Genomic DNA, 18,993 nt, shown 5'->3' with positions numbered 1-18,993 from the left:
CTGCTGGGTACGACAATATTATACAGTTGTGGTCTGTTGCCGCTGTGCCTCTGGTGTTAATCTGAACCTGCCTCCTACATAACAGGCTGCTTATTTCAGGCAATCTAATTTTAAGCCTGAACTCGCGCTCCCAGTTGCAATGAGACTTCCTCCAGGCCAGGTTTAAGTCGGGCAGGCAAGCTGAGAGTGCCCCTTGTTCTCCCAGCCCGGCCCGTGTGAATGGAGCCCTCGGTTCCAGGCAGACCCGGGCCACAGACCCCTCTTTGTGTTGCATGACGGGCAAACCCAGACCAGGGGGAAACCCACAGGGAGGGGAGACTCAGGAAGCTGCTGGTGGGAGGGGGCACCTTGTGTCCACAGTGGCCTGCAGCTGCCTTGTGTACATGTGCACTCATATATACTCTCACTCACACTCACACACACTCTCACACTCACTTTCACTTTCACACTCACTCACACGCGAATACACACATGCGAACACACACACATTCTTGCACACTCTCACTCACTCACACACACTCTCACACTCACGTTCACTTTCACACTCACACGCGAATACATACACGCGAACACACACACATTCTTGCACACTCTCACTCTCACACTTACTCACACACGTGAACTCACACGCAAACACACACACACTTGCACACTCTCATGCACACTCCCACACACACTCACACATGCGAACACACACACTCACGCACACACTTGCACACTCACACACACACACGCGAACACACACACACACACACACACACACACACACACACACACTCTTACACACATTCATGCACACTCTCACACACACTCTCACTCTCACTCACACTCACTCTCACGCTCACTACATGTGAATACAAACACGACCACTCACAAACTCACAGACACACACTCTCACTATCTCACACTCTCTCTCACACACACAGACACACACACACACACACAGCCGCTGAACGCCTCTCTGGGGAGTGACACACACCCCTTTACAGATGTGAATGATGTTAACAGTTGGATCATTACTCCTCCCTCTCCCCATTCACCGTCCCCTCATCCGGCACCTGCACCAAGCTTGCGGGCCTTAACATTGCACAGATGGAGGCCATTCGGCCCATCAGGTTCATGCCTGCTCCCATTAATCTTGTTCTGTCTCTATCTCTCCATCTCTCCCTGTCTCTCTATCTCTCTCTATAACATCAATCATTATATTGGTATAACACTCTGCTCCACTGTGACGCCCGGTATCTGTTCTCTGTTCTAATATGTCGGAAGGGACTGCAGATGTTGGTTTAAACCAAAGATAGACACAAAAAGCTGGAGTAACTCAGCGGGACAGGCAGCATCTCTGGAAAGAAGGAATGGGTGATGTTTCAGGTCGAGGCCCTTCTTCAGACTCAACGGGTATGTTCTAATATACTCTGCAACTGAGTCTGCAAGTCCTTGGGTGGAGAATCCCACAGATTCACCAGCCTGTGCCTTCATACCCACTGCTCTGCTCCTCCTAGTCCTGTAACCCTGGTGTCTAACACACAGCCACATACAATCACTCTCTGCTTCACTCTCCCAGCCCAGCTGCAGCCTGTGAAATCTGCCCAGTCCTCTGAGGACAGACTCAAAAAGCTGGACTAACTCAGCATCTCTGGGAGAAGGAATGGGTGACGTATCTGAAGTTTGGAGAAGGGTCTCGAACCCGAAACGTCACCCATTCCTTCTCTCCAGAGATGCTGCCTGTCCCGCTGAGTTACTCCAGCATTTTGTGTCCATCTTCGGTTTAAACCAGCATCTGCAGTTCCTTCAGAGCAGTGCTGTGCGGATGCCAGCAAGTCTAACCAGTGATGTTTCTGAGGTGGTGTTGCTAGTGGATACAGGTCCGTGTTTATCTTGCGTCCCAGACTGCTTTGATTAAGGAAAGTTGGCAGGCGGCTGCTTCGTAAGTCGATCTCTTCCGCTGCCTCTCGGCTGAGGTATGTGGGCCCAGGCTGTGTGAGGCAGGCTGCCTGGCTGGCACGGCTTCCGACAGTCCCTGGGTGCGTGCTGTGTGGGAGAGTGCGGGTGAAAATGTCAATGGCACATGTAGGGGAGAGAACAGGCCTGATTCTGTGCTGCATTCACCTTCTCTCCTTGCATCTCAGCAACACCCCACATCTCTCACACACCAACTCACCCGCAAACCCTAGCGCACTCACTCCGAACTTTTATACGTCACTCCAGTACTTTGTTGTAGTACTTTAAGAGGGAGTTAGATGTGGCCCTTGTGGCTAAAGGGATCAGGGGCTATGGAGAGAAGGCAGGTACAGGATACTGAGTTGGATGATCAGCCATGATCATATTGAATGGCGGTGCAGGCTCAAAGGGCCGAATAGCCTACTCCTGCACCTATTTTCTATGTTTCTATGTTTCGATGTTTACTCAGTACGTTAGTAAGAAACATAGAAACATAGAGAATAGGTGCAGGAGGAGGCCATTTGGTTATCACTTCTTCTATAGCCAATAATGAGCCATTATGGGCTTCACCCTTCCTTGGTCACCTGTTGCCCGGCCCTGATTTGTTCTGGCCTTAGAAACATAGAAACATAGAAAATAGGTGCAAGAGGAAGCCATTCGGCCCTTCGAGTCAGCACCGCCATTCATTGTGATCATGGCTGATCGTCTCCTATCAATAACCCGTGCCTGCCTTCTCCCCATATCCCTTGACTCCACTAGCCCCTAGAGCTCTATCTAACTCTCTCTTAAATCCATCCAGTGATTTGGCCTCCACTGCCCTCTGTGGCAGGGAATTCCACAAATTCACAACTCTCTGGGTGAAAAAAAATGTTCTCACCTCAGTCTTAAATGGCCTCCCCTTTATTCTAAGACTGTGGCCCCTGGTATGGATTTGAGTTTAAGAGCAGGGAGGTTCTACTGCAGTTGTACAGGGTCTTGGTGAGACCACACCTGGAGTGTTGCGTACAGTTTTGGTCTCCTAATCTGAGGAAATACATTCTTGCCATAGAGGGAGTACAGAGAAGGTTCACCAGACTGATTCCTGGGATGTCAGGACTGGATAGACTCGGCTTGTACACGCTAGAATTTAGAAGATTGAGGGGGGGATCTTATAGAAACTTACAAAATTCTTAAGGGGTTGGACAGGCTAGATGCAGGAAGATTATTCCCGATGTTGGGGAAGTCCAGAACAAGGGGTCACAGTTTAAGGATAAGAGGGAAGTCTTTTAGGACCGAGATGAGAAAATCATTTTTTACACAGAGAGTGGTGAATCTGTGGAATTCTCTGCCACAGAAGGTTGTTGAGGCCAGTTCATTGGCTATATTTAAGATGTTAGATGTGGCCCTTGTGGCTAAGGGTATGGAGAGAAGGCAGGTACAGGATACTGAGTTGGATGATCAGCCTTGATCATATTAAATGGCGGTGCAGGCTCGAAGGGCCGAATGGCCTACTCCTGCACCTATTTTCTATGTTTCTATGTTTCTATGGTTCTGTACTCGCCCAACAATGGGAACATTTTTGGGAACATTTTTCCTGCATCTAGCTTATCCAGTCTTCTCCCCATTTCCCTTGACTCCACTAGCCCCTAGAGCTCTATCTAACTCCCTCTTAAATCCATCCAGTGATTTGGCCTCCACTGCCCTCTGTGGCAGGGAATTCCATAAATTCACAACTCTCTGGGTGAAAAAGTTTTTTCTCACCTCAGTCTTAAATGGCCTCCCCTTTATTCTAAGACTGTGGCCCCTGGTTCTGGACTCGCCCAAAATTGGGAACATTTTCCCTGTATCTAGCTTGTCCAGTCTAATTTTATATGTTTTTATAAGAACTTCCCATCATCCTTCTAAACTCCAGTGAATACAAGCCTGACGAGCGTTTTGTTTTGTTGTCACTCTCTAGATGCCGAAGTGTCTGAGCCGGCGGCCGTTGCCACAAACGGGGAGAGGGTGCAGGCGACGAGGTGTTTGACCGGCGATGTGCAGAGCGGCCCGAGCCGGGGTCCCGGTGTGGCGGCTCCCGTCGGCGGCGTTGCCGTGGACGCTGGCGCCCGGGCGGCACAGGGGGAGGGCGAGATCTGGTACAACCCCATCCCGGAGGACGAGGACGTGGTGCCGGTGGTGAGGAGGCCGGGAGGCAGCAAGGTGCAGTGGTGCGTGGAGCTGCCCTGCCCCACGGAGGCCGAGACCAGCGACTGCCCCAAGAAGCCCATCCCTGCCGTGACCCCCGGCGGCACAGACACTGTCCCAGAGCCACCGCCGATTAGACCTCGCACTGAGTCCTCACCGCCCACACACCGCCCACCCCCGGTACAGCCCACTGCCGTCTCTTGGGGTAACATCCAACCGGGAGCCAGTCTACAGCGACCCAAACTCTCAGGTGAGTGATGAATCCCAGCATCAGGGAGGGGAAACAAGAACCTTATTTGTTTTAATGACCAAATTCTTGTTTTATTGCAATAATTCTGCAGAATTTCTGCAACTCCGGGAGTTCATCTCCAACATGTTTGCACGTTAGCTTCTCGTATCCAGCAGAAAATGTATACACTGCACACAGTCACGGAGTGATACAGTGTGGAAACTGGCCCTGCGGCCCAACTTGCCCACACCGGCCAACATGCCCCATCTACACTAGTCCCATCGTCCATATCCCTCTTAACATGTCCCATCAATGTACCTATCTAACTGTTTCTTAAATGCTGGAATAGTCTCAGCCTCAACTACACCCTCTGGCAGCTTGTTCCATACACCCATCACCCTTTGTGTAAAAAATGTTGACCCTCAGGTTCCTATTAGATCTGTGTCCCTTCACCTTAAACCTATGTCCCCTGGTTCTTGATTCCCCTACTCTGGGTAACAGACTTTGTGAGTCTACCCGATCTATCAAGAAGGGGGGGGGGGGGGGAGTGGAGAGGGAAGGGATTTGTGGGGAAGAGGGGAGGGGGGAGCTGTTGGAAGGGGAGGGGGAAGGAGATGGGAGAGGGGGTATCAGTGCAGGGAGGTCTTGCTAACTCACCCCCCTCCTCTTCCTCTTCCCCTCCCACCATCCCCTCCTCCTCTCTCTCATCCGTCTTCTCTCTCCCCCCCTCTCCCCCCTCCCCCCTCCCCATCCCCTCTCCCCTCCTCTCTCCCCCCCTCTCCCCTCCGCTCTCCCCCCTTCTCCTCTCCCCCCCCTCTCCCCCCTTCTCTCCCCTCCCTTCTCTCCCCTCCCTTCTCTCCCCCCTCCCTCCTCCCCCTTCTCTCTCCCCCCCTTCTCTCTCCTCCCCCTTCTCTCCCTCCCCCTTCTCCCCCCCTCCCTCCTCCCCCTTCTCTCCCTCCCCCTTCTCTCCCTCCCCCTTCTCTCCCCTCCCTTCTCTCCCCTCCCTTCTCCCCCCCTCCCTCCTCCCCCTTCTCTCCCTCCCCCATTCTCTCCTCCCCCCTTCTCATCCCTCCCCCTTCTCTCCCTCTCCCCTTCTCTCCCTCCCCCCTTCTCTCTCCCCCCCCTTCTCTCTCCTCCCCCTTCTCTCCCTCCCCCTTCTCCTCCCTCCCCCTTCTCTCCCCCCTCCCTCCTCCACCCTTCTCTCCCTCCCCCCTTCTCTCCCTCCCCCTTCTCTCCCCCCTCCCTCCTCCCCCTTCTCTCCCTCCCTCCTTCTCTCCCTCCCCCTTCTCTCTCGCCCCCCATTCTCTCTCCTCCCCCTTCTCTCCCTCCCCCTTCCTCTCCCTCCCCCTTCTCTCCCCCCTCCCTCCTCCCCCTTCTCTCCCTCCCCTTCTCTCCCTCCCCCTTCTCTCCCCTCCCTTCTCTCCCCTCCCTTCTCTCTCCCCCCCTCCCTCCTCCCCCTTCTCTCTCCCCCCCTTCTCCTCTCCTCCCCCTTCTCTCCCCGTCCCTTCTTCCCCCCTCCCTCCTCCCCCTATCTCTCCCTCCCCCTTCTCCCTCCCCTTCTCTCCCTTCCCCTTCTCCCCTCCCCCTTCTCTCCCTCCCCCTTCTCTCCCTCCCCCTTCTCTCCCTCCCCTTCTCTCCCCTCTCCCTTCTCTCCCCTCCCTTCTCACCACCTTCTCGCCTCTCTCCCTCACTTGTCACGATGACCATAAAGTACTACTCACTCTAACCCCTCTCTCCCCCCTGCAGACGGCGCGGCAGAGCCCCAGCCAGACGGCTCCAGCCCCAAGGCGGGGAGCAGGAAGGTGTGCGGGGCGCAGCGCTCGCTGTCGGAGCGGGTCAAGTCCCCGGGGACGGTGCGCAAGTTGTCGTTGCGGATGAAGAGGTTGCCGGAGCTGCGGCGGCGCCTGAGCCTGCGGGGGACGGCGAGGGGAGGGGGGCGGCAGGAGGGTGGTGGTGGTGGGGGGCAGCCCCCTCCGGCCGCTCCAGCCCCTCCGGCCGCCGACCACAACGTGATCTGCCGCTACCACTTGGACAGCAGCGTCAAGGCCCGGGGTGGAGGGTCCAAGAAGCAGCGTGGTCTCCGCTCCATGACCCGGCAGGGCTACCTCAGCGACGGGGACTCTCCGGAGCTGGTGGCCAAAGGGGAGAAGCCGGGCGGCTGGTCCAGGCTGGACACCGGGGCTTTCCGCCCCTACCCCGGCTCCGAGCAGCCCCGCTGCCCCCAACACCTCTCCGGCCTCATCCACCTGCGGCTGCTGGGCATCGAGGGGCTGAGATCGCCCCGGGCCGCCCCGGGACACGTCTTCTGCGCCGTGCAGGTGGACTCGGTCAGCAAAGCCCGCACGGCACTGCTCGCCTGCAGGCAGCCCTTCCTCAGCCTGGACCACAGCTTCAACATCGGCCTGGAGCGCTCACGGACTCTCACCCTGCTCGTCTATGCATGGGAGCCCGGCTCCTGCCGCAACCGCCTCTGCTGCCACGGATCCGCACTCCTGCCGCCCCTCTTCCGCGGTGAGGAGGGGGGGAGGGGGGAGGGGGGTCTGTGTGTGTGGCGAGACTTGATCGGCTCCCCCCCCCCACTAGCCCACCCCCCCACTAAACCCCTCTCCCCCCCCCCCACTCCCACCAAACCTCTCTCTACCCCCCTCTGACTAACCCTGCCTCCCCCCCTCGTCTCCCACCAAACCCCTCTCTCCCTCTCCCCCTCCCACCCAACCCTTCTCTCCCCCTCTCCCACCCAACCCATCTCTCTCCCCCCTCGTCTCCCACCAAACCTCTCCCACCAAACCCCTCCAACCCCTCCCCCCTGACTAATCCTGCCCCCCCCCACCAAACCCCTCTCTCTTTCCCCCTTGTCTCCAACCAAACCCCTCTCTCCCCCCCTCCCTACCACCAAACCCCTCTCTCCCCCCCTCCCTACCACCAAACCCCTCTGTCCCCCCTCCCATCAGACCCCTCTCTACCCCCCACATCAAACCCCTCTCCCCCCCTTCTGACTAATCCTGCCTCCCCCCCACCAAACCCCTCTCTCTTTCCCCCTTGTCTCCCACCAAACCCCTCTCTCCCCCCCACCAAACCCCTCTCCCCCACCCCTCCACCAAACCCCTCTCTCCCCCCCTCCCTCCCACCAAACCCCTCTCCTCCCCCCCCCCCCACTAAACCCCTGTCTCCCCCCCTCCACCAAACCCCTCTCCCCCCCCCTCCCTACCACCAAACCCCTCTGTTCCCCACTCCCACCAAACCCCTCTCCCCCCACCCACCAAACCCGCTCTTTTCCTACTGCCTGAGGGGTCTGTACTGGACTGAGACCCCTTGCAGAGGGAAGGGGGGGGCACATCTATTTATTGGGGGGGAAACCTTATTCTTCTGCCCCAGCCTGGGACTTGGAGTGAAAGGGAGGAGCCCCTCCTGGTCCCCCCTCCCCTCCCAATCACCTGGAGTATAGGTTGAGGTGAAGATGGGTCCCAACCCAAAAACGTCAACCCATCCTTTTATTCCAGAGATGCTGCCTGTCCCGCTGAGTTACCCCAGCGCTTTGTGTCTATCTCGAGTATAGACATTGGGAGGTCATGTTATATAACACATTGGTGAGGCCGCATTCAGAGTATTGTGTTCAGATTTGGCCACCACCATGTTGCAGGAGAGATGTTGTCAAGCTGGAAAGGGTACAGAGAAGATTTACCAGGATGTTGCCAGGACTAGAGGGCCTGGGCTAGGGGAAGAGGTTGAGTAGGCTGGGACTCTATACCTTGGAGCACAGGAGGATGAGGGGGATCTTATATAGGTGTATAAAATCATGAGAGGAATAGATCGGGTAGATTTGTGGAATTTCCTGCCACAGAGGGCAGTGGAGGCCAAGTCACTGGATGGATTTAAGAGAGAGTTAGATAGAGCTCTAAGGGCTAGTGGAGTCAAGGGATATGGGGAGAAGGCAGGCACGGGTTATTGATTGGGGACGATCAGCCATGATCACAATGAATGGCGGTGCTGGCTCGAAGGGCCGAATGGCCTCCCTGCACCTATTTTCTATGTTTCTATGCACTGAGACTTTTGCCCAGAGTAGGGGAATTGAGAACCAGAGGACATAGGTTTAAGGTGAAGGGGAAAAGATTTAATAGGAACCTGAAAGACAACTGTTTTACATAAAGGGTGGTGGGTTTATGGAACGAGCTGCCAGAGGAGGTACTTGAGGCTGGGACTATCCTAATGTTTAAGAATCATTTAGACAAGGTACATGGATAGGACCGTTTTGGAGGGCTATGGGCCAAACGTCGGCAGGTGGGACTAGTGTAGCTGGGACATGTTGGTCGGTGTGGGCAAGTTGGGCCGAAGGGTCTGTGTGACTCTATAATAGACACCAAATGCTGGTTTTACTTAGCGGGTCAGGCAGCGTCTCTGGAGAAAAGTGATGGGTGATGTTTCGGGTCGGGACCCTTCTTCAGATTGACATGAAGAGGGTAGAAAATGATCCCGACCCGACACGTCACCCATCCTTATTGCTGGTCGGGGTGGACTGAAGGGTCTGTTTCTAAAACTATAATTAAAAACGAAAGCATCTCTGAAAGACAGCATCTCTGGAGAAAAGGAATAGGTGATGTTTCGGGTCGAGACCCTTCTTCAGACTGGGATGAAGTCTGAAGAACTTCAAACTTGGGAAGAAGGGTCTCGGCCCGAAACGTCACCTGTTCTCGTTCTCCAGAGATGCTGCCTGGCCCGCTGAGTTACTCCGGCACTTTGTCTCTATCTTTGGTGAACAGACGCATTTGCAGTTCCTTCCTGCACCGCGTTTAGGTCTCAGTCACTCCCGCAAACCAACGCTCGATTTGGAAAAGGAATTTTCCTTCTGTGGAAACCAGTCCTAGAAGTTAGCTGTCGGAGGCAGGAGGTTGGGGTCGGTCGCTGGTCTCAAGGGAGACCATCTGCGTGAGGGTCAATGGGCCGGGCAAGGCCGTGCTGGGCAGTTCGAGGCAGCCGGGCGGGAGGGAGGAAGGAATTGCTATTTATTTCTCAAACACATGCGAGAGGTTGCAGGCTGTCAGCGTTACTGTCGCTGTCGCTCAGTGGGACTAGCACCAGGATACGGCTGTGTGATGGTGCTTCAGGAAGTGCGCTGATTGCCGAGTCCCCTGTTTTGTGTCGGAAGGAACTGCAGATGCTGGCTTCAACCGAAGATAGACACAAAAAAAGCTGCAGTAACTCAGCGGGACAGGCAGCATCTCTGGAGCGATGGAATGGGTGACGTTTCAGGTCCCGACCCGAAACTTCATCCATTTCATCTCTCCAGAGATGCTGCCTGTCCCGCTGAGTTACTACAACTTTTTATGCCTATCTCCTGTGTTGTTTACTCTCTAAGGTAAAGAGAGGGAACATAGAAACATTGAAAATAGGTGCAGGAGGAGGCCTTTCAGCCCTTCGAGCCAACACCGCCATTCATTGTGATTATGGCTGATCGTCCCCTATCAATAACCCGTGCCTGCCTTCTCCCCATAGCCCTTGATTCCACAAGCCCCTAGAGCTCTATCTAACTCTCTCTTAAATCCATCCAGTGACTTGGCCTCCACTGCCCTCTGTGGCAGGGAATTCCACAAATTCACAAGGAGATTTACAAGATTACGCCATCAAATCTCCCGTCAACCCAGAGCACCGACTGCCGTGAAACAAGACAAAATAACGGTCCCTACATCAACTTGCTAAACCTGGCTACCAATATTCCCTTTAACCAAGAACGATAAGGGAATGGAATATGTTACCACCCAACACACACGCTGCTCCCGATGTTAAGTCATTTAAAAAGGGGATCGAGCAACTAGATCTAGTCAACTTGGTCAAAAAAGGCCCAGTTCAAAATGTAATCAGTATTCAGTATTTACTTAAATGTCATTTTAACTGAGTACTTACATACACAGATGAAACGAAAAAATTGTGTCTCGATCAGTTCCCCGTCAATAAAAACAGAATAAACACATATAGCTTTAAAAATTAAAATTACCATATCTAAAATAGGCCTAATAATTGAAATAAAATCAGACATTAGACCGAACAGTGGCTTTGCTTTGACAGGTGTCAAAGTATGGGCGAGGTTAGATGTGTTGGTGTACGATATATGGGGAGGGGACACAGTCCGTGAACCAGTCTTATTGCCTGTGGGAAGAAGCTGTGGAGCATCCTGCTGGTTTTGCAGCTGATGCTCCTGTACCTCTTCCCAGATGGCAGAATGGAGAAGATGTAGTGTGATGGGTGATAGGGGTCCTTAATAATGGAGATGGCTCTGCTGAATCGCTCCCCTTCTCACTCCGACCGACCTGCATGAGATGACCACTGATGAGGTGTTTGCGAAGTCGTCAGCCAGAACCAGGACTCATAAACTCAACTCAGTCTGACCAGTCAATAATGAGTGAATGACTACTTCATTGTCACACATGTGACCCCAGGAATGCAGAATAGGCGCAGACAGACAAAGTTTCAAAGCATTCCACGAGGTTTCAGTTTAGTCTATTGTCACATTTATATCCTTTATTTGTTACAGTGAATTTTTTTTTTTGCTGAATTCAGCAGAAAGACAATACATGATTACAATCGATCCATTTACAGTGTATAGATACGTGATAAGGGAGTAACGTCCGATCAAAGATAGTCCGAGGGTCATAGAAGAGGTAGATAGTAGTTCAGGACTTCTCTGTGGTTGTGGTAGGATGGTTCAGTTGCCTGATAACTGCTGGGATTCAATAGACAATAGACAATAGGTGCAGGAGTGGGCCATTTGGCCCTTCGAGCCAGCACCGCCATTCAATGGCTGATCATCCCCAATCAGTACCCTGTTCCTGCCTTCTCCCCATATCCCCTGACTCCGCTATTTTTAAGAGCCCTATCTAGCTCTCTCCTGAAAGCATCCAGAGAACCGGCCTCCACCGCCCTCTGAGGCAGAGAATTCCACAGACTCACCACTCTCTGTGAGAAAAAGTGTTTCCTCGTCTCCGTTCTAAATGGCTTACCCATTATTCTTTAACTGTGTGGCCCCTGGTTCTGGACTCCCCAACATCGGGAACATGTTTCCTGCCTCTAGCGTGTGCAAACCCTAAATAATCTTATATGCTTTAATAAGATACCCTCTCATCCTTCTAAACTACAGAATGTACAAGCCCAGCTGCTCCATTCTCTCAGCATATGAGAGTCCCGCCATCCCGGGAATTAACCTTGTAAACCTACGCTGCACTCCCTCAATGGCAAGAATGTCCTTCCTCAAATTAGGGGACCAAAACTGCACACAATACTCCAGGTGTGGTCTCACTAGGGCCCTTAACAATCGTACCAACATTCAGTTGCCTGAATAACGTCAGGTCCCCCTCCCCTCTCATGGTGGTCCCCTAAGCCAGGCCCCCCCTTTACCCACGGCCGTTGCCCTAACGAGCCCGTTTGTTCTCTACAAGGAGCCCGCTCGCACCAGCTCGCCCTACAGATGGAGCCTCGGGGCGTGTTCTACCTGAAGGTGTCTCTGGTGGAAACGTGGGAGGTGCCGGCCGGTGGCGGGGACGAGACTCAGGAGCCCCGGGTGTTCAGGGTGGACATCAGCGAGCTGGTGGAGAGGGAACGGTCGGCGGTCAGCGTCCCCTTGCTGATACAGAAGTGCGTCTCGGAGATCGAGCGGCGAGGACTGAAGGTGAGGCACGGTGGCGAGGGGAGTGTGTGACCCTGGGGACACGGAGCAGGGAGGGGGAGCGTTGGGAACTTGGAATAACAGGATGCTGCCTGGGTGGGTGGGAGGCTGAGAATGGGGCAGTGGCGGTGGCAATAGGCAGTAATGTGGGGGGGGGGGGGGGGGGGGGGGGGGGTTCTGCGTGTGGGTCGGTGTTGAGGGAGAGGGCAGAGTGGAATAGACAATAGGTGCAGGAGTAGGCCATTCGGCCCTTCGAGCCAGCACCGCCATTCAATGTGATCATGGCTGATCATCCACAATCAGTACCCTGTTCCTGCCTTCTCCCTATATCCCCTGACTCCGCTATTTTTAAGAGCCCTATCTAGCTCTCTCTTGAAAGCATCCAGAGAACCCGCCTCCACCACCCTCTGAGGCAGAGAATTCCACAGACTCACCACTCCCTGTAAGAAAAAGTGTTTCCTCGTCTCCGTTCTAAATGGCTTACTCCTGATTCTTAAACTGTGGATGGATGGAGCTGTTCCCAAACCAAGCTGTGATGAAGCTGATAAAATGCTTTCTGCGGCGTGTAGTAATCTCTCCATTTATTGTGTCTGATCAAATGGCGGTCCCAGGCTGTAGGTCTATACCGACTTTGTGGGTCAGCTGCCGTTAAGAAGGAACTGCGAGACACCTTTGAACGTGACAGTGCCGCTGTGAATCTCTCTGAGGAAACCTATCCCGACATCAATGTAATCACAGGTGAGGTGTGGACACTCGCTGACCTCCACCTTGCAGGGGCCAGGATCACGGAATTGTGGCAGGTGACCCTTTACCTCCGACCCTGAATGCAAAATGGACAACACCTCCCATCACAGCTTCATCGCACAGTGTTGTGGTTTTAGTTTTTGGTTTAGAGATACAGCGTGTAAACAGGCCCTTCGGCCCACTGAGCCCATGCCGACCAGCGATCAACACACACTAACACTATCCTACACACACAAGGGACAATTTTACATTTGTATCTAGCCAATTTACATGTACTTCTTTGGTGTATGGGAGGAAACCAAAAATTGTCAATTGTCCCGTGTGTAGGATATTGTTAGTGTGCGGGGATCGCTGGTCGGCGTGGACTCGGTGGGCCGAAGGGCCTGTTTCCGCTCTGCAGCTCAAAACTAAACTAAACTAAATGCATAGTTTATAACATATAAACATCCCTGTAAAGCACAAAAACTCAGCAGGAAGTGTTACTCCAGCCATGGCTCACGAGGTTAAAGGAAAGAGCTCATGATTGTTAGTGAGTAGAGGAAATGGAAAGAAGTGAGAAATAGGTCAAAGTAAGGCAGCATGGTGGTAGAGTCGCTGCCTCACAGCACCAGAAACAGGGTTCAATCCTGGCCTGTGTGTGTGTGGAGTTTGCACGTTCTCCCTGTGACTGCGTGGGTTTCCTCCGGGTGCTCCGGTTTCCTCCCGCATCCAAAAGACGTGCGGGTTTGCAGGTTAATTGGCTTCTGAAAATTGCCCCCTAGTGTGTAGGGAGTGGATGAGAAAGTGGGATAACGTGAACTAGCGTGAACGGGTGATCCGTCGATTTAGAATTCCCCACCGACCGAGATGAGATTTGATTTAATGATTTCATGAATCCATGGTTCCATGATTTAATGATGCAATGATTTAATGACGCCATGATTTAATGACGCAATGATTAAATGACACCATGATTTCATGACAATAATTTAATGATGCAATGATTTAATGATGCCTTGATTTAACGATGCGATGATTTAATGATGTCATGATTTAATGATGCAATGATTTCATGACGCCATGATTTAATGAAAATGATTTAATAACGCCATGATTTAATGATGCAATGAATTAATGATGCAATTAGTTAATGATTTAATAATTCAATGATACTCTAATGTCACATGTACCCAGGTACAGTGAAATTCTTGGTTTGTGCATTCAATCCAATTCTCTCCATGACGGGGAACTCGATGTCCCTGGTTTGTAACCTCAGACCTCGGGATTATGAGGCAGTCACCCCCTGGTACCTAGACGTGTGGAGAGGTGGACTATCTGTTCCCCCCCCCCCCCCTCCCCCATCCATGTCTCTGTGCGGCCCCTATGTGCTGACTCTCTCCTCTCTCTGCCTGGTCCACAGGCATCCTGAAGGACTACCTGCGGGAGCTGCCATCTCCCCTCATCACGAGGACCCTGTATGATGTGGTGCTTGAAGCCACGACCTCCTGGCCCCTGAAGATGACCAACGGGGTGCCCGATGCCAGCCTCTGCTCCGTCAATGCTGTGGGTCTGCTCGACTGCCTCCCGCCCGCTGAGAAGGTAACATGGTGACCCACCCCCCTGCTCTTCCCACTCACTACAGGAGACAGGTACAAAATGCTGGAGTAACACAGCGGGACAGGCAGCGTCTCTGGAGAGAAGGAATGGGTGACATTTCGGGTCGAGACCCTTCTTCAGCTTAAAACTATCTCTCCCTCTTAACCCCAATCTCCTGCCTTCTCCCCATAACCTCTGACACCCCATACCAATCAAACACTATATCTCTCCACATCACCTCTATATCTCTCGTTTCCCTCTCCCCCCTTAGGTCTCTCAGTCTGAAGAAGGGTCTCAACCCAAAATGTCGCCCATACCTTCTCTCCATAGTGGCTGCCAGTCCCGCTGAGTTACTCCAGCATTTTGTGCCCATCTTCGGTGTAAACCAGCATCTGCAGTCCCTTCCTTTCCATTCACTATGTTTGCTATAGTATATAGGCCCTTCAGCCCACCGGGTCCACGCCGACCATCGATCACGTTCTATGTTATCCCACTTTCTCATCCGCTCCCTACACACTGGGGGGAAAATTTACAGAGGGCCAGTCAACCTACAAACCTGCACGTCTTTGGGATGTGGGAGGAAATCGGAGCACCCGGAAGAAACCCACGAGATCACAGGGAGAACGTGCAAACTCCACACAGACAAAACCGTGTTTCTGGAACAGCAGATCCGTTCCCATAGCCGACTTCCGATGCCGACTTGGTGGGCCGGTATCTTGGAATGGGGAAGGGGACTAGGGTAGAGGAGGAAGGGGGGGGGGAGAAGGGGGAGGGGGATGGAGGGGACAAGGGAGGGCAGTGAAGGGGGCTGTGGGGAGGGGGAATGAAGGGGACTGGGGAAGAAAGGGACTGGGGAGGAGTTAGGGAAGGAAGAATGGGGGGGGAGATGGGGGAGAGGGAGTGGAGGGTACATGAAGGGGGAATGGAGGAGGAGAGAAGGGGTGCAGGTGGGGAATGAGGTAAAGGGTGATGGGGGTGCGGAGTGAATGGGGTAGAGGTGGGTCCGGTTGTGGGTCTCTGTGTTATGTGCTCTCCTCTCTCCTCCCTCAGGCCACGCTGACCCTACTCCTTGACCACCTCAGCCTAGTGGCCTCCCTGCAGGAGTCCAACAAGATGACGTGCCAGAACCTGGCGGTGTGCTTTGGACCCGTTCTCCTTGGCCAGAAGCAGGAGAGCTCCCAGCACGGTTCCTCCACCTTCTCCCACTCCAAGGAACTGGCCAGTGCTCTGGACTTCAAGAGGCACATCGAGGTGTTGCACTATCTGCTCCAACTGTGGCCCAGTAAGTAGGTCAGGGTCTTCCAGGGACCAACCACTCACTCCTGGGCTAACATACGATGAGCGTTTGACGGCGCTGGGCCTGTACTCGATGGAGTTTAGAAGGATGAGGGGTTGAAACTTACCGAATAGCGAAATGCCTGCATAGAGTCAATGTGGGAGGATGTTTCCACCAAAGATCCTATAGCGAGCAAGATAGATCACTCGACGAAAAAGACGTAGTACGGTCATGGGCAGATTCATGGGTAATTTTCGGCCCCATTTCCGTAACCGGCTTCCGTCTCCGCACCAAAGATCCCATAGCGGAGCAAAGATACTAGTGCGGAGACGGAAGCCGGTTACGGAAACATCCTCGTAAAAGTAAAAGTTCTTTGGGAAAAATCTTCTCCTCATTTTCAGAATTTAAATTTATTAACACAAACTGTTTCCCCGCAACGTTGATTACACTGCGAGTCTGGTCGGGTCGGGTCGGGTCGGGTTACTGAAATGGATGAAAAAAAGGCCACGTTCCGCTCCGTTGCGTACTACACGTCAGCCCATTGCATTTAGCAGGAGTGGTCTATCTTGCTCCGCTATAGGATCTTTGGTTTCCACTAGTGGGAGAGTCTAGGACCAGAGTGCACGGCCTCAGATGAAAAGGATGTTCCTTTAGAAAGGAGATGAGGAGGAATTTCTTTAGTCAGAGGGTGGTGAATCTGTGGAATTCATTGCCACAGACGGATGGTGAGGGCCAAGTCAACGGATATTTTAAAGATTGAGATAGATTCTTGATTAGTACGGGTGTCAGGGGTTATGGGAAGAAGGCAGGTGAATGGGGTTGAGAGGGAAAGATAGATCAGCCATGATTGAATGGCAGAGTGGACTTGATGGGCCAAATGATCTAATTCTTTGCCTATAACTTATGAAGCCTGATAATGGAGAGGAATAGAAACATAGAAATTAGGTACAGGAGTAGGCCATTCGGCCCTTCGAGCCTGCACCGCCATTCAATATGATCATGGCTGATCATCCAACTCAGTATTCCGTACCTGCCTTCTCTCCATACCCTCTGATCCCCTTAGCCACAAGGACCACATCTAACTCCCTCTTAAATATAGCCAATGAACTGGCCTTGACTACCCTCTGTGGCAGAGAGTTCCAGAGATTCACCACTCTCTGTGTGAAAAAAGTTATTCTCATCTCGGTTTTAAAGGATTTCCCTCTTATCCTTAAGCAGTGACCCCTTGTCCTGGACTTCCCCAACATCGGGAACAATCTTCCTGCATCTAGCCTGTCCAACCCTTTAAGAATTTTGTAAGTTTCTATAAACTTACGTAAGTTTCTCTCAATCTCCTAAATTCTAGAGAGTATAAACCAAGTCTATCCAGTCTTTCTTCATAAGACAGTCCTGACATCCCAGGAATCAGTCTGGTGAACCTTCTCTGCACTCCCTCTACGGCAATAATGTCCTTCCTCAGATTTGGAGACCAAAACTGTACGCAATACTCCAGGTGTGGTCTCACCAAGACCCTGTACAACTGCAGTAGAACCTCCCTGCTCCTATACTCAAATCCTTTTGCTATGAAAGCTAACATACCATTCGCTTTCTTCACTGCCTGCTGCACCTGCATGCCTACTTTCAATGACTGGTGTACCATGACACCCAGGTCTCGCTGCATCTCCCCTTTTCCTAATCGGCCACCATTTAGATAATAGTCCGCTAAGTGGATTAGTTTAAAGATACAGCAGGGAAACAGGCCCTTTGGCCCATCGAGTCCACGCCGACCATCGATCACCGGTTCACACTAGTTCCAAGTTGTCCAACATTTGCATCCACTCTCTACACTCACACCAGGGGTAATTTTACCTCCAGGCCAATCAACCTGTAAACTCACACGTTTAGGGATTGCTGCCACCTGGATAGGTATAGGTTCTAGCGGGAATGTTTCACACTCCTCTCTCCTCTCGCCCTCAGGTGAGCGATCCAAAGACAAGCGGGACGGGTTGGAACAGCAGCGGGCAGGCGAGTGTCCGCGTGCAAGACCCCAGGCGCCTGCGGCCGAGGAGGTGGTGTGCCGGAACCGTGTGGGCCGCTCGACAAGCTCGTCCCGCTACCGACACGCCGGCGACTGGAGCAGCTGCGGCCGGAACTACCTGCGGCCGGCGGGCGGTCAGGAGGTGGACCAAGGCCCCGCACTGGGCACCAACGTCCTGGGCTCGCAGCAACCTGCTGACAAGCAAGATGGCGGCCGATGTCGCACTGACGGACAAGATGGCCGCCAACACCACGCGGAGGGGCAAGATGGCCGACAACTGGACGCAGACACACAAGATGGTCGCCCCCCACAGCACGCGGACACACAAGATGGCAGCCAATGTCACACGGACAAACAAGATGGCCGTCTACAGCAGGGGGATAAGCAAGATGGCCGCCAACAACACATGGATGAAAAAGATGGTGGCCAACAACACATGGAGGGGCAAGATGGCTGCCTACTGCACGGGGACAAGCAAGATGGTGGCCAGCACCACGTGGACAGACTAGACGGCGGCTCAATCCCCAGCAACAGGCAAGATGGCGGTTCGAATCCCACCAGTGGGCGCAATTGCGACTTGTTACCGGTCAACGGACAGGGTGACAGTTTGTTTCCGGGCGCCGGCCAAGATGGCAACTCGTTCAGTGACGATGATGAGTTGGACTTTGAGTCGTGTTTCAGCGGCAGGACCAAGGAGTTTGACAGTTTGATCGCTGACATTGAGCGGGAGCTGGCCAAGAAGATCATCTTCCTGTGAGGAGAATGGACAGGTCGGAGGTCGGGGCCAGACGCGGGCGGCCGTGGGCGTGGGCTCTCCCACACGCTGCCCGCGTGGCCCAGTGTGCAATAACACGGTTGCCTGGCAACACGAGCGTCACGCATGTTCACATGTATGTTTCCCAATGTAGCGTGTGCATGGTCTTCCTTCATTCTGTCTCCCTGGGGGTTTGGTAGGGAGGGTGTCCCACAGACTGTTACTATCCCCCCCCCCTCCCCTCAATCAACGATCAGCGGCCCCTCCCTCCCTCCCTGATCTGAGGCCCACCCCCTCCCTTCCTTCCCCACCCCTCCCACACCCAGACCAGTGCCCTTCCAGCCCTAGGCTGTGATTCCCTCAAAGATTGGTGGCCTTGATGCTCCCCCTCTCCCTCACCACCTCCCCTTCCCCCGCTCACTACCTCCCACTGAGGGTCTGCCTCTCCCCCCCGCCCTGTCACTACCCTCCCCCCCCCCCCCCTTCCGCACCCTCCCAGCCAGGCTGGGCGTTGAGGGAACGGTGGTGCCCGCTGACTATAGACATCCCACCTCCCCCGGGGAGATTGCAAACAGTGTTTTGAGGAACCTGCTCAGGCCATTCAGCCCTATTCTGTGCAACTATCACGCTTTGTGTTATA

At 53.5% G+C, this 18,993-nt stretch overlaps 1 protein-coding gene across 1 annotated transcript; it reads left to right on the top strand.

Moving 5' to 3' along the window:
- Positions 1–1,810: 1,810 nt before the first annotated feature.
- LOC116970444 (rho GTPase-activating protein SYDE2-like) lies at positions 1,811–18,719 on the top strand. Its single transcript, XM_033017088.1, has 8 exons — positions 1,811–1,865; positions 3,878–4,354; positions 6,080–6,844; positions 11,761–11,990; positions 12,599–12,725; positions 14,131–14,309; positions 15,357–15,588; positions 17,539–18,719. Exons 1-8 carry the CDS (start codon positions 1,811–1,813, stop codon positions 18,354–18,356), a joined length of 2,883 nt encoding a protein of 960 aa, XP_032872979.1. The 3' UTR covers positions 18,357–18,719.
- Positions 18,720–18,993: the final 274 nt, after the last annotated feature.

This window comes from Amblyraja radiata, unplaced genomic scaffold (genome assembly GCF_010909765.2).
Source record: "Amblyraja radiata isolate CabotCenter1 unplaced genomic scaffold, sAmbRad1.1.pri scaffold_889_ctg1, whole genome shotgun sequence".
Taxonomy (NCBI): domain Eukaryota; kingdom Metazoa; phylum Chordata; class Chondrichthyes; order Rajiformes; family Rajidae; genus Amblyraja; species Amblyraja radiata.
Note: the sequence above shows the minus strand (reverse complement) of the source record. Positions and strands in the feature narration are given on the sequence as shown.